The following is a 15828-nucleotide window of genomic DNA, read 5'->3' on the forward strand; positions in this document are numbered from 1 at the left end:
CTCAGGCTGGAATGGCAAACTCGATTCCCTGCTGAGCCATCTCACTGTTGCTGTAGTGTTGCATTCTGAAAGCTTTTGTTTATGACCATGACAGTTCAGGGTTTTCTTAAAGGCCGCTAGAGCAAATACATATGCAGGTCTGAACCAAACAAGCCTGGGAGAAAATGGACTTTGCGGTTTCCATAGAAACATCATATAAAATCCTTAGCACTTACTCTGTCTACTCTGTGTTAACTAAGTTAGAAACTGTATAGAAGATACAGTTTCCTGTAGAGTACTGGGCTAAGTTCTAGTATATTTCGGTTTCTTCCTCATACCCCTGACCACATCTAGGTGCACACAGTATGACTTATGTGAGCTGTAATTTCTTCAAAGTTTTATTTAATAGAGTAATAGACTAGGTGATATTCTTTTTTTTTTTTTCTTTCTGTTTTCGTTTGCTTGGTTTGGCTTGGTTTTTGGTTTTTGGAGACAGGTTTTTCTCTGTGAAATAATCCAGGCTGGCTGTCCTGGAACTTACTCTGTAGACCACGCTGACCTTGAATTCACAGAGCTATGCCTGCCTCTGTCTCCCAGATGCTGGGATTAAAGGTGTGCACCACCACTGCCCGGAAAAAGAAAATCCACGTGAAAGTACATGTCAGTTCTTACCAGGTGAACACCACGTACTTAATACCCACTTATTATACACTTCTTCTAATGATATGTTACTATGAGTGTTCTGTAACAATGACAACCCAGTTTGGTGACACACTCCTATAGATTCAGCTACTTGAAAGATTGAAACAGGACTTCTTGAGTCTAGGAATTTAAGACTATCCTGAGCACTGTAACAAGACCTGTCTCAAACAAAGCAAACCAAAGATGATGATATTGTAACTCTCAGTGCTTCTTTAATTGTTATTCTTACTAGTCCCCTTTGTAAGTATCTGAATTGATTAATCCTCAAGAATCCAGTGAAGCTGGGCGATGGTGGCGCACGCTTTTAATCCCAGCACTCGGGAGGCAGAGGCAGGCGGATCTCTTTGAGTTCGAGACCAGCCTGGTCTACAAGAGCTAGTTCCAGGACAGGCTCCAAAGCCACAGAGAAACCCTGTCTCGAAAAACCAAAAAAAAAAAAAAAAAAAAAAAAAAGAATCCAGTGAGGTGGTGATTTTGTTCTATCTACCAAACTAATGAACATACTTCACGTGAGATAATTCAGTAACTTTACCAAGTTTGTTCCAGAAGTCTGGATTTGACAAAAGATGGTGTACTTCCTGAATTTATACTATTAACCATGATGCTGCCCTTCTTTTCTCAGAATCCATATAGTTATGAATAGTAAATAATGCTAGACAATTTTACAAAGGAGATAACATTCATTATTGGGTAGAGCAAATAGGGGATTGTCGTTGAAGAATGAAGTTTCAGTTAGGAAAGTGAGGACACAAAGACAAGAGTTGAGGAATAGACTTTGTGACTGGAAGGTAGGGTAAATGGGCAAGGGAAAAGTCAAAGATTGTGTCCAGATATACTGGGCATAGCCAAGGAACTCCAAAGAGTATGAGAGACAACAGGAGGTATCTACAGTATCAGATGTAACATGTGTCCATTTCTTGTCAAAGATATCAGAAGAAGAGATTGAAAGAATCATGTCTGGACAAGAGTTTGAGGAAGAAGCCAATCACTGGAGCAACCATGGTGACAGTGACCACAGTTCCCCTGGGAACAGGGCTTCAGAGAGCAACCAGCCCTCGCCAGGCTCCACATTGTCATCCAGGTAAACTAAAGGCAAGCCCAATATCATCATCTGTGGACCACCCAGCAAGTCGCCCTTCAAAGAACTTCTGATAGAGTGCTCCTCTGCCAGGCTCTTGGGGACCAGGATGGTACAAGCCCAGGCTTCTTCGAAGACCAAAACAAAATGTCATCAGTCTCTTTTTCAGACTGATAAGCACAACTTCTGTGCGTGCCTACATAGGCATCAGTTTGCAGAATAACATTTTAATACACTGTTTACAGAACTGAGTTCACAGGTTTTCTGACTCACAAGAGTCAGTGTTATTGGGGAACTGAAGATTAAACTCTCAGGGGCTAGAGAGATGGCTCAGCGGTTAAGAAGACTGGCTATTCACCAGAGGTCTTGAGTTCATTTCCCAGCAACCACATGGTGACTCACAACCATCTATAATGAGATCTGGTGCCCTCTTCTGGCCTACAGGCACACACACAGGCAGAACACTGTATACATAATAAATAAGTAAATCTTTAAAAAACCTCTTGAGGCAATTGTGCTATCTTAAGTTAGCTAATAGCTATAAGTATAGCTTTTAGCTATAATGGAGGGCTCCTTGCCCCAGAAGTCTTTCATATAGGATAAGAATTAAAGATATTTTCTTGAAATCTCTGGAGAGCACTGACTACTCTTTCAGAAGTCCTGAATTCAATTCCCAGCACCACATGGTGGCTCACAACCATCTGTAATGGAATCTGATGACCTCTTTTGGAGTGCAGGCAAACATGCGGACAGAACACTCATATATATAAATAAATAAATCTTTTTGTTTGTTTTGTTTTCTGAGACAGGATTTCTCTGTATAATAGTCCTGGCTGTCCTGAAACTAGCTCTTGTAGACCAGGCTGGCTTCGAATTGGCAGATATCTGCCTGCCTCTGACTCCCAAGTACTGGGATTAAAGGCGTGTACCACCACTGCCCAGCATAAATAACTCTTTAAAAAATAAATAAATAATAATGAGAATAAGATGTCACACAGTAGGGCCTGTGGAGATTGCGCAGGCTGTAAAGTGCTTGCTCTGCAGTCATAAGGCCCCAGGTTGGATCTCCAGCACCCATATAAAAGTCAGGTGAAGTGAGGACTATATAGACTTTGTTTCCTTCTAGCACTAGGGAGGCTGTGGCCTCTGGGGCTCAGTGGCCAGCTAATTTAACTGAACTTATAAGCACCAGGTCTTTTTAGATACCCTGTCTCAGAAGGATAAGGTGGAAAACCATTGAGAGAGGTACTTGACATAAATCTCAGGCCTGTACACACGCACACCATCATATATGCACGTGATAAAAGAAAGAAATCCTCCTTTTATAAAAGGTCATTCTAGGACAGGCAGGACTACATAGGGAGCCTGTTTCCAAATAGACAAACAAAAATTTAAAATGGCATATAGTAACTATTTTAAACTTTTTACGTCTGGCCTGGGTCCCAGCACCCCAACTATGCCTTAGTGGCTCAAAAGCTGCACGCACCATATGTATAAAACAGTGAGTGTGGCTTTGTTCCCATAAAAAACTCAATTTACCAAAAATAGGTCTTAGGCTAGGTCTGGCCTATAAACTATAGTTTGCCAAACTCAGTGATAGGAGATACATCTAGGAAAAGCTAAATGATCTTCAATATGGTAAATAATGGGCTGGGGAAATGGTTCACCAGGTAAAGGCACCTGCCGCCAAGCCTGATGGCTACACTGTGGAAGAGGAGAGCTCCACACGTGCGTCTGAAGAAATATAAATAAACAGATGTAACTTCTTTGTCAGTTGAGAAAAATGATTAGATTTCTCCCAAAGAGAGGAAACAGGGAAGAGCTTGCCTTCCTCTTCATATTCAATTAGAGCTTTTTATTCCATTATTTGTTCCCTTGTTCTTTCTTTTTAGGGATCAGGAACTTAAGGACCTCAGGCTATATTTCATGCCAGGTACTGGATTTGGTTTTTGGACTAATTAAGTCCATTTAGCCTATCCTGTGCCTTTGTTTTCCTAACAGTAAAACAACAATATAAACCCACATTTTTGTCACAATAGTCTACTGGTATACATTAAAAACTCTTTCAATCTGGGCCTGGTGGCAAAGACCTACTGTTTCAACTATCAAGGAAGTTGAGGCAGGAGGATGACAACTTCAAAACCTGCCTGGGCTACAGAATGAATTCAGGGTTGGCCCTGGCAACTAGCCCTAGAGACAGGATCTCAAGTATAATATTAGAAGGTAGAAGAGCACTAGGATAGAGCACAGTGGCCACACCTACCTCGCATGACATCAGGACGAAGACTTCAACCAATCCTTATTTATTTATATCTCCTATACTGCTGGTCACTGAGTTTGCCAATGGTGAGCCCCACGCTTCTGTACCCCCACAGAGTCCGTGTTTCATGGCTGGAATCTAATGGGTAGACAGACATACATGTGATCTTTAATTTTGTCCCATGACTTGATGACCAGAGAACTCCTCGGCTATCTTATTCCTTTGAGCATGTACTCAACCTGCCATGGCTTTTCCTGATGGGAAGTTTTTCTCTCCAGTAGGTCTGTGGAACTAAATGGATTTATGACATTCAGGGATCAGTACATGGGGATGTCAGTGCCTCCACATTATCAATACATACCACACCTTTTTAGCTATTCTGGCCATTCACCACTTCTGCCCCCACAAGCTCGAAGCTTGGACCCTCAGTCCTACAGTCTGATTCACCAGCTGATGTCAGCCGAAGACCTGGAGCCGTTGGGCACACCCATGTTGATTGAAGACGGGTGAGTAAATTCTGCCCTGCTGGGCCCTTTAGTCTCAAAATGTTCCTACCATGCACCAGTTGTATCCCCAGCTTTGTCACTGAAAGCGTTGGTCCCTCATGTTTCCTTAAGCATCTTTTCTCAGAGAGTTCAGGTTACTTTTTAGTTCCTATGAAATTGGGATTGAAGAGCCTTCATTTCTTTGTGGGTCTATGTAAACCAAGCCCTGAAATGGTTGGTTTTGTGTCAGAAATAAGCTTTACATCAGGCCTAAGGTTTTTAAATCATTTAAACCCTAATCGGTTGTCACCTGTCTATATACCTAGCCAACATGCCCATTAGTAACCAATGGCATGTGACTGGCAGCCTTTGGTACAGACCTGAATGGTGGAAGAGATACCTCAGTCTGCATTTGGCTCTATTTGGGTGCTGCATAGTTCATCATCTGGGCCACCCATTCTTGCACCCATTACTTTTTAGGTAGAGAACATGGGTTGCTAGAGTCCTTAGGCCTCCCAAAAGATATCCTAAGATCCTCAGCTGGGCTCCAGTTTCAGAAGAGTAGACTTAAATACATGAAGGAAGGATCCCCCAGAGCTTTTATAAGGAATGAGGAAGAGGATGACAAGGGGACCCAGGACCTTGAGAGGAATAAAGCTGAGTGAGACTCAAAGGCCCCTGAGGGCTAGAGCTGAGAAATAGCTTTTTAGTAAGGCTGAGCAGCTCTGGTTCCTGAGCTGTCACCACCAGGGGGCACAGTGAGGACAGGAAAGGCTTCTGAATGCCTGTTCTCTGCAGCAGTCTGGCCCTTGGATTTGTTTGGCTTTATGTTTTGTTTTTGTTTCTGTTTTCTTGTATGTGTGCTTGTTGTTCCTCATACTAGGTATGCTCCAGACCCACCACATTAGTATTTTTATTACCAAAACTAGAGCAGGAATGAGTAAGAATTTCTTCTAGGGCATGAAACATTAGAGAACACCAGCATTAAGAGTGATAGCCCTCATAATTCCACAAGTTTCTAAACCTCCTTTTCTCTCAGCAGCCTCTTCTCAGAAAATCATATCACTGCCCCCCACTCCCATCCCAGCTTTTTGCAGACTCCAGCCCTACCCCTTTATAAGAAGTTGAGTGAAACTGGAAATCGGTGGTCAAGGGCAAGGGCCCTACTGCCAAGGACATACTGTGCCTTCGAGGAATACCCTCCCTCCTTTGCTCCTACCCTCACTCTCTGTCCTGTCCCCACCTCCAGATATGCTGTGACACAAGCAGAGCTGTTTGCTCTGCTTTGCCGCCTGGCCGACGAGTTGCTCTTTAGACAAATTGCCTGGATCAAGAAGCTGCCTTTCTTCTGCGAGCTCTCAATCAAGGATTACACGTGCCTCTTGAGCTCTACATGGCAGGAATTGATCCTGCTCTCTTCCCTCACAGTTTATAGCAAGCAGATCTTTGGGGAGCTGGCTGATGTCACTGCCAAGTACTCGCCGTCTGATGAAGAGCTACACAGGTGAGAGCTGCTGACTGAGGAGGACATTCTGAGCAACCAAGCCATCATCCTCCCTGTGAGGCAAGGCTACATAGTCTCCAAAGGGGAACATTAAATCCCATGGACCTGGATTTTAATACTGTCCTGTCATTGTCCAAATCACAGGTTCTGTGTATAGAGTAGGTATCTCTCCAACAAGGCAGGGGTGACGAATAAGTGTCACACAGTCAGATTGGCAGAATGCTAAGCTGTTGCTTTAATGTTATGTCTGCATTAGTGGGATGATATACCTGAGAAAAACAAAAATCTGAACTCGACCCCCAAGGGAAGGGACTCTGGACTTGTGAGTCAGCTTGGTATCATTTGTAGGCAACTTTATATTGATTTTTTCTTACAATTTATAGTACATAAGCACCATTGTGTGCTTGTTTATAGATAGAAAGTTGAAGTTCAGAGAACCTGACCCTTAAAGGTTTTAGATTTTAATCTAGAGCCTGGTTTTGAGCTTGTCCCATAGCTTCCCATCCCCATCCCCTGCCCTCCACCTGACTGCTTAGGCTCTTTCGTGGTACCTGAGGTGGGATGAGATGTTAAGAGCACAGGACTGACCCAAACAGGTCTCCTGGCTGTTCTTTGCCATAAGTTTTCCTTTTGACTAACCAGCGTCTTCTGACCTCTGCTAGAACAGCCTTTTTCCTCCCTGCTGCTTCTATAGCCTGTCCATGAACTATTTTAGTCACATTCTTTGAAGACCTAGGGAAAAAATAAGGGAAAACTCTTCATTTCTAACTTCCAAATTAAAACAACAAGTATCAGCCAGGTGTTGGTGGCACACGCCTTTAATCCCAGCACTCAGCAGGCAGAGGCAGGCGGATCTCTGTGAGTTCGAGGCCATTCTGGTCTACAAGAGCTAGTTCCAGGACAGGCTCCAACGCTACAGAGAAACCCTGTCTCGAAAAAACAAAAACAAGTATCTGTTTCAATAACTTTTCTGGATTATTAATTTATTCGTGTGAAATATTTTATGTAGCTTAACTCACAGTTAAACATTTCAGTAAATCACCTTTTTTTGGACAGTTTAAATAATATAAGTCATACAACTTAAAGGTACCCAGAACAAGAATAAATGAGATGTGGAGGAGATAGGGTACCAACTCCCATAATTTTCTTTACAGGACTAGGGTGCATCAGCCCCACCATCCTGTGCCTTACATAAAACAAAGCAACACTTAAGCAGGGAGCAAAGCTTTAAGACCTTCAGGAGTTTGTGCACAGCTGAGTGGGAATCTGGGAACTGGCTCTCTTTTGCTTTTCTAGTGTTTCCTTGCTTACTGGCTTCAAGGTGCACCTACCTGACATTTTTATCCTATAAACAGAGCTATCTAATTTTACAAATGACCTGATCCCTTGCCTAGAGCCTCATTGTTTCCATCTGATTTCTGTCTCCAGATCATAACTCTGGATTGAAGGGCGGTGTGGACAAGTAAACTTGCTGTAATGTTGTTGGTTTATATATCTGATCTCAGGGAGCCCAGTCTCCCTGTTTTTCTGGGAACTACTGGCTCTTCTCTGAGTCCGTCTTCTCTGGGATGGACTCCCTGTAGCAGCAGTGAAATCAGCCTCTAGGTTTTCCAGGCACTGCATGTGTTAGGAGTTGTTGGAGGCCATGATTCTAGGAACACAAACCATGTCATTCCTTTTCCCTTCTCTCCCTCCTTTCCTTTCTGGTTCCAGAGATTTAAACCCAAGGCCTTACACGTGCTATATAAGTACTCTACCACTGAGATAGAATCCCTATCTATGTTTCATTTATTTTGAGATAAGATCTTACTAAGTTTCCCAGGCAGGCCTCAAATTTAGAATGTTCCTGCTTTGGTCTTCTGAGTAGCTTCAATAATACCTATGTACTACCACACCCAACTTAGACATGGTTTCTGACTCTGAGAGTCCCAGTTCTCATTTTATAGTAACAAATATAATCTACAATGCAAGGTCATATTAAAGGATATTGAGGAGGATATAAGGACTATTCAAACCCAGACTAAGGAAAGAGGGCTGTACTTACATACTTGGCTTACCACAAGAACAGACATTTGAGCTGCATTTTGAAGAGAGAATATTCCAAATACATTATAGAGAGCAAGATGAAGGCAGGCCAGGCCAGCCTGGTCTACAGAGCAAGTTTCAGTGCTACACAGAGAGACCCTAGAAGAGTTGGACATGGTGGCACACACTTTTAGTACCAGAACTGGGCAGAGGCAGGAGAATCCCTGAGTTCAAGGCTAGCCTACTCTGCAAATCAAGTTCCAAGACAGCCTGGGATATGGTGAGACTCTGCCTAAAAACAAAACCAAACAAACAAACCAGAGAGAGGACTTTGGATTTGATTGTGTTAGCAGCATTGCACAACAGGAATTACTTGGGTGGTTTACATTTGAGAAAGCGTTCTGTGGCTGTTAAGACTAGAGCATGGTTGAGCAAGAGGCTACTCTGTGTCCATGGAAAGGCAGAGAATACCTGAAGGACAGAACAGTGATATATAAAGAGAGGACAACGCCAAGCTAGCAGTGTCAAAGACAAGGCATCAGCAGGATGTCTGTAAGTAAGAAAAGCTGTGAGTAGTTGCTAGGCAAGTGGGCACAAGTTATCTTAGCCAGGACGAAGCATCAAGGAAGAGCATGATGGGGGACATAAGACACTCTGTGTTTGACTTGGGTGCCTGTGAAGTCATAAGATCTGGAAGTTGAGCCTCTGGAGTCAGGTTAATCACTGCCAAGCGTCCCCAGGGTGTAGCGTCTAATTGGCCATAGCTCTTTCTTCCTTTGCTGCACTACTCCTACTCCCTCAGGCAGTCTTTGCTTCTTCACAGCTCCTGAGTGTGAGTGCCTGCTGTCAGGAAAAGGCTTCCCAGATGATGCACGACCAGCTCCTTTTCTCTTCTTAACTGAATCAAGTTTATGGTGCCTACTCCTCATCAGACTGTTATCAGACACAGAGGTGGACAATTGTGATTTAAAGCAGATTGTAGCACCAGCCGGGGACTGCTCCCAGCCCTAATCAACACCCTTTCACTCCCTGGAGAAGATGCTTAGAGTTAGATGGGCTTTAATGGGCACTTTTGACTAGTTCTCAAGCTCAGGAAACAGTCTTTTCTCTCCTTATTACAGGAGAATGACAATAATAGTGATACTGAGAATGTGTAATGATCAATGGAATTTGTTGCACCAGTTTTTATTACTTACATTGCTGTTGAGTCCTTGCTGCCATCCTATGAGACTTAGATATAAGGACCTTGAATTTCAGAGTGAAGAAAAAGTCAGAGCTCTCTGCCATTACCTTATCCCAGATTCTTAGAAGGAAGGACTTTGTAGAATGCATCCTGTAATCTGGCTTGTATGTGGATGTGAAGGTGGCTGCTGCTGACTGCTGCCGAGGAGGGTACATTGAGATGAATGGGAAAGAGAGCCGTTCCTCTCTGCCCCTTGTTGGCATATAACTTACATAGTGTCAGTTTCAATTGCTGACTGAATGGTCCAGTGGTTTGGGGGATCCTGGCAGGAATGTTTTCTTTGTCCTAGAATGTTTGTGTGATAGGAACCTAAGAGAAGAATGGTTGTGTTTGTTCAACTTTATGGCTTTGAGTGCTGATAATTTGTAGACAGGGAATACAGGGGCGTCAGAACTGTGGAGTGGGCAGATGTGGAGGAGGAACGGCTGGAGGAGAAAGCAGGCCTGTGGAACAGAGAACAGCTCTGTTTATCAAAGGGTGGGATGCGGGTGTGGAGGAAAGCTTTGCAGCCAAGTTGTGGAGACTGAGTGGGGACCACTGCCAAGGAACTGTGATGGCTGCTTCTTGTAAGGTATTTGAAGAAGGGGTGTGCTGTCCTCAAGAGAAAGAGCAGGGCTTGGACATATGTACAGGCCCAAGCACTTCAGAGCTCCTTTGTGTCCCCCAGGCCAAGACAGCCAGGAACAGATTTGGCGCTGCCAGCTCAGAGTCTGGATGATAGCCACACACCTGCAGGTCCTGCCGTGCCATAGTGAGGTCTGGGGCTGATTAAGAGACAGAGCATTATTTGTACTTCCTGCACTGCTCGACCACCAGACAGATGTCAGCTCTGTCCGTCTTCTTCCCCGTCCCCCGTCCCCTGCCCCGTCCCCTGCCCCGTCTTATTTGTTATGTCCCACCTCGGCATATCACAACTCCTCCATGCAGATACTACAGGGAACCACCATTGAGGCCCTTTCTCTCTGAAGAACTTAAGTAGCCAGCAAGTACATTTATGAGTGGTCTCCACCCCTAGACATGCTGCTTCCTTGAAGGCACATCATGCTAGTTATGCAGAAATACCCATCACCTCCTAGGGTCAAGTCCCAGGATGAGTTGCTGTGGGAACATAAAGCTCTTAAGGTTTCACAGGATAGCATGTGACAGCCTTTTTCAGGTAGCACTTAAGAATTTGACAGGATTGGGGAAGATTTTCTTACTATGTAACTTTGAGAGAGTCACCTCTTTCTACACCCTTATCCTAATACAGAAATATGGTTCATCTCACAAGTTGTCAGGAAAGTAAGAATTCCTGTGAAAGGGCCTTTATGTCAGGAGCACAGCTGGTGACCACTCTGAGCCTTGCCACACATGAGCAAAGGAGATTCTGATTAATATACTTTTATAGGAGGATGTGGATATATACACATATATATATAATATGTATATATATTATATATACACACACAGTCAGAGCTCTGAGTTTGTGACCAGTCTGTTTCATGTAGTGAGTTCTAGGCCAGCCAGGGATATATGGTGAGACTTTGTATAATCTGCTGGCCACCTGGTCTCTCTCTCTCTCTCCCTCTCCCTCTCTCCTTCCCTCCCCCCACCCCGCCATCTGCCCTTCTTCTGTTTGCTTCTGCCTCTTTTCTCTCCCTTCCCCCCCTTCCTCTTCTCTTTCCCCTCCATAACCCACTAAATAGACTCTATACCCAAACTCTCTCTGCATACATAGTGTTTCTATCTGTTTGTCTCCCACCCAGGCCTCCGGTGACCTGCCGCTGCTCCTCATGTGACTGGTCCACCACCACCTCTTTATAGATGATAATACTTTGTCGAAAGAAAGAAACAAACAAACTAACTAACAAACTAACTAACTCTGATAAACTTTGATGTGTGTCCTGCAATGTTGAATACTTGGATGCAACTTAATTCTTCATGTAAAAGTAATAAGCATATTCATCTCATTAGTCTGCAAATTTGGTTTTATCTTTAGTAAATGGTAAAATTACATGCCAAAAAGCTGTCTTAAAATAAATTTACTGGGACTGGCTTAGTAGGTAAATCCTTGCTATGTAAGTAGGAGGACCCCTAAGTTTAGGTGTTTGTACCCATATAAAAATCTGGAAATGTTTATAACCATAGCACTGAATGAAAGCAGAGATAGACAGATCCCAGAACTTGCTGGCCAGCCAGTTTAGCCAAGTAGTGAGGTTCAAATCCAACTAGAGACTGTTATCCCCAAATATAAAGTGGAGAACAATAGTAAAAGACACCCAGTGTCAACCTCTACCCTTACACACATACATGAACATGTACACACACATATACACCAACATATAAATGAATAAGATGAATTTCACTATGGTTTACTATTAATGTTGGATTTGTATACCTATTTTATTACCCATATCCCTGGGGTCATGTAAGAATTCATCAGGTGGAAAGAAGTTACATGTAAATAGCTGGAGAAACCTGTCTGTTCTGTTCTGCATAAGCAGACCAGCAGAGACTGGAAGAGCTTTGGGAAGCTAGCCCAGGCTCCAGGTTCTCATCGTACCAATAGCTGGCTGTGTGTTGGTGGGCCAGTCCCTTCTCCATGTTGTACTTGAGTTTCTTCTTTTGTGTTGATGTAGTGATTGTTTCCCGTCGCTCATAGGGTTAAGAATGGATAGAAGGTACTCAGCACAAGGCTCCTGTGGTGGAAAGACTCAGCAAGTGTTTCCTTCCCCAGGACTGAGTCAGGGACGCCAGTAAGATTGTTGTATTGTATATTGTCTTAGCCTTGCTAGAAATAGTGAACCTAAATGAACAGAATTAGAAGCGTTTTTCACACCGCGACTGCGGCTCTCATAGAGTCGCCATAGCAGCTGTCATTGATACAGACAAAAGCTCTATCTTAATATTGTCACATTCTTCTCAGTTTCTATCCCAAATTTCCTTTAGCATAAGCAGGTAAACATCTTGCAGAGGGAGATCTCAAAGCTTACAGGGATTAAATAACCCTCCTAAATTCTCAGAGCTTTGTGTGGTACAGTTGGATTTGAACCTGGTTTTACTTGACTCTGCCCAACCCTGGAAACAGCATCTTGCAGAATCTACACTGGCTGCCAAACAGAGCATGGGTTTTCCTGTGGGTGACATTTCCCCCAAGTGGAGTTTCTTTCCTATCGTAGATAACCTCTGTGTCCCCTTGCTGGCCTTTGCTCGCATTGGCACCCCAGATAAAAGCCTTTATCTGTTGTCTAGATTTAGTGATGAAGGGATGGAGGTGATTGAACGGCTTATCTACCTATATCACAAGTTCCATCAGCTGAAGGTCAGCAATGAGGAGTATGCATGCATGAAAGCAATTAACTTCCTGAATCAAGGTGAGTAGGTGGTGGGTGAAGACAGGAGTTTGTTTTATGTGTCACACATGTACAATTCCCCATTGCCCCACCCCCACCTCCCACCTCCAGGACTGTCACAGAATCTGTTACTCCACATGATCATCAGTCTTGGAAGGCCCTGTGCTCCCCCTAGTCATCACCCTACTTGATCCTCTGCAGTGTAAGGAAAGCTGTGGATTTTTCTCTTGAAATCTAAATGCCACAATCTCTATAACTCACAGAGGAAGGAAGAGGATTCGCTTTGTTTAGTCAGTTTTAATGCATTTAAACACAGACACCAAGGACAGAACATGCGTCATTTAAAATATGTACCAAGTTTACCAGAGCTGAACAAGAGCAGGGTGACTGATGAAACTGCTGGCGGCTGCTCTGATGCTCCAGGAAGAGTGCTGGTGCACATGACTCCTCCTCTGTTAGAAGAGTCTAGTCAGGTCGGGCACATCGCCAACAAGTAACGCGTGGTAGTTGCTGGTAATCAATATATATATATAGGAAAATTGGTGTGTTCTTGTTTTTTGTTTTGTTTTTATCAAAAGTAGTGTATGAATGTCCCATTCCCAGAGTGGGCCTGTGTGGTTTTGTTCCCTGTGACTTTGAAAAGTGCTGTCTTACTATCTTCAGTTTTCCAATCCAGAGACTCTTGATCATGGCTGCCTTGTTATCACTGCTCCCCACTCTGCCCTCTAGTAACTGGCAGGCTCCGACTCCTGTCTGTATATCATCATGCATTTATCAGGTGACCTACATGCCTTCTCTAGCCAAGCCCTGTACCATATATTAAAGATATTAGCAGGGGTTAGGAAGGAGGAGAAAAAAAACAAACCAGGTCCCTGAAGAGTATACACTCCAATAGTACTCAACACATGAATTGTACTGCATGTGGGGAAGATGAGTAGCAACTTCTTAGAGGAGGAGAACTGTGCAGACCTCAAAGACTGGGTAGGATTTACATACAGTATGCTTTACTCATCTTCTGTACTTTAAATAGAGACATGCATACTTACAATCAAGATAGAATGGTAAGAACACAGGGACTCTGGAGATGGTATCACCAATGTTTCTGATAACCTCCAGTTCAAAGTATTGTTGGGTAAAGAGCTAGCCCCTTGTTCCATGTTTTCTCGTGCCTGTTTGTGCCACCATACCCTGTATTAAGACCTCGATGTAATGTGGAGATAACCAGCTCAGCACTTAGGGCTCAGACAAAGGACTGCTCTTTGCAGGTCCCTTTTTGTATTTATTTTTATCTTATTTACCGAGTCTGGATTTTACTTTCTCCACATTAGAAGGAGAAAAAGATCTTTTTTTATGACTGTGTTTAATAATGTCTCATTTAAAAAAAACCTCTGGTGTTTACCATCCTGTTTGTTCCCTGTGTGATTTTTATTTCGTTTTGTTTTGTTTGCAGATATCAGGGGTCTGACCAGTGCCTCACAACTGGAACAACTGAATAAGCGGTATTGGTACATTTGTCAGGATTTCACTGAATATAAATATACACATCAACCAAATCGCTTTCCTGATCTTATGATGTGCTTGCCAGAGATCCGGTACATTGCAGGTAATATTCTGGGTCCAGGATCCTCCGTGCTTCTCCAAGCTTGTGACAGGCTGAGATGACAAGGCTCATAGATGCCCATTACCAGAAAAGTTGTGTTGGAATAGAAAGTTAGTGTTTCCTCTTAAAAAAGAGAAGCTTCCATTTCCCAAGCACCTATGGTGTACAGCTATTCTGTGGATGAGGAAAGCAAGCTCAGTATCTCCACTTCATGTCCTGAACTGTATACTTTTAGATAATGAATTTTATATGCAAGTTATATATCAATTTTAAAAACTTTGTTTTGCCAGGCGGTGGTAGCACACGCCTTTAATCCCAGAACTCGGGAAGCAGAGGCAGGAGATCTTCTCTGTGAGTTTGAGGCCAACCTGGTGTACAGAGCTAGTTCCAGAACAGCTAGGGCTGTTACACAAAGAAACCCTGTCTTGAACAAAACAACAACAGAAACTCTGTCTTGTAGAATTGTACCATATAAATTGGCACCACAGAGCTGTGTTTACAAAGGAAATTTGTATGTGGCTTCAGCCCTCTGCTAAGCTCTTGACAATTAGTAGGTCTGTTCCAGTGCATAACCTTGGCTCTTTGTTGTTGCTTTACTTCATATAAGAGGATTCATCTTTTCTATGTCTAGCACTCAGTGGGATGATGTTTAGACTGGGATTGTTTCTGTAAAATTCAGTAATACAATTTTTTTTTAAATTTTTTTAAGGTTTTACACACACACACACAGAGGGTTTCTCTGTGTAGTCCTGACTGTCCTGGAACTCAGTTTGTAGACCAGGCTGACCTTGAACTCACTGAGATCTGCATGCCTCTGCCTCCCAAGCGCTGACATTAAAGGCACACACCACCACTGCCAAGTTTAAAGATTTATTTCTTTATTATGTATACAACGTTCTGCCAGAATAGGACACCAGATCTCATTATGGATGACTATGAACCACCATGTAGTTGCTGGGAATTGAACTCAGGGTTTCTGGAAGAGCAGCCGGTGCGCTTAACTGCTGCTGATCCATCTCTCCATCCCCCAAGTAATGCAATTTTTGAAGGAAAACATATATAATCAGACTTTGTTTTCTGCTGCCAGCCCTAAATAACAACACAAAGACTTATTATTAATTATAAAAGCTCAGCTTTAACTTAGGCTTGTCCCACTAGTTCTTATAATTTACATTAACCCATTTATATTAATCTATGTTTTGCCTCATGGCTTTTTACCTTTCCTTCATTGTGTATGTCCGCCTCTCTCCAGTTGGCATCCCCTTTGCATCTTGATTATCTTCTACTTCCTCTCACTCTGCCTGGAAGTCCCTCCCATACCTCCTGCCTAGCTATTGACTGTTCAGCTTTTTATTGAACCAATCACAGCGCTATATCTTCATGTAGTGTACAGATATCCCACACCAAACATGTCAGTCTGACAGAATTTTTTTCTCTATTTCTTGAGCCATAGAGCAGTCTGGCAGATAGAAACTGGACCTGGCCGTATTTCCAATCACCTGGAAAGCTTTTGAAAACAGCTTTTCGTTGTTGTTGTTGTGGTTGTTGTTGTGTGTTCGTTTTTTGTTTGTTTATTTGGCTGGTTGGTTGGTTGGTTGGTTTGGTTTAGTTTAGTAGGGT

General features: G+C 43.2%; 1 protein-coding gene across 3 annotated transcripts in view; it reads left to right on the plus strand.

Moving 5' to 3' along the window:
- Window positions 1–15828, plus strand: part of Nr6a1 (nuclear receptor subfamily 6 group A member 1) — a 169401-nt gene that overhangs the window by 147908 nt on the left and 5665 nt on the right. The window contains exons 6-10 of one of the 3 annotated variants that reach the window (XM_075986056.1): window positions 1608–1762; window positions 4298–4525; window positions 5754–6008; window positions 12508–12629; window positions 14059–14211. In XM_075986056.1, the coding sequence (XP_075842171.1) occupies window positions 1608–1762; window positions 4298–4525; window positions 5754–6008; window positions 12508–12629; window positions 14059–14211 (913 nt within the window). The remainder of the gene's footprint in view (window positions 1–1607; window positions 1763–4297; window positions 4526–5753; window positions 6009–12507; window positions 12630–14058; window positions 14212–15828) is intronic. The other 2 variants (XM_075986057.1, XM_075986058.1) reach the window with 2 other exon arrangements.

This window comes from Microtus pennsylvanicus, chromosome 9 (genome assembly GCF_037038515.1).
Source record: "Microtus pennsylvanicus isolate mMicPen1 chromosome 9, mMicPen1.hap1, whole genome shotgun sequence".
Classification (NCBI taxonomy): Eukaryota; Metazoa; Chordata; class Mammalia; order Rodentia; family Cricetidae; genus Microtus; species Microtus pennsylvanicus.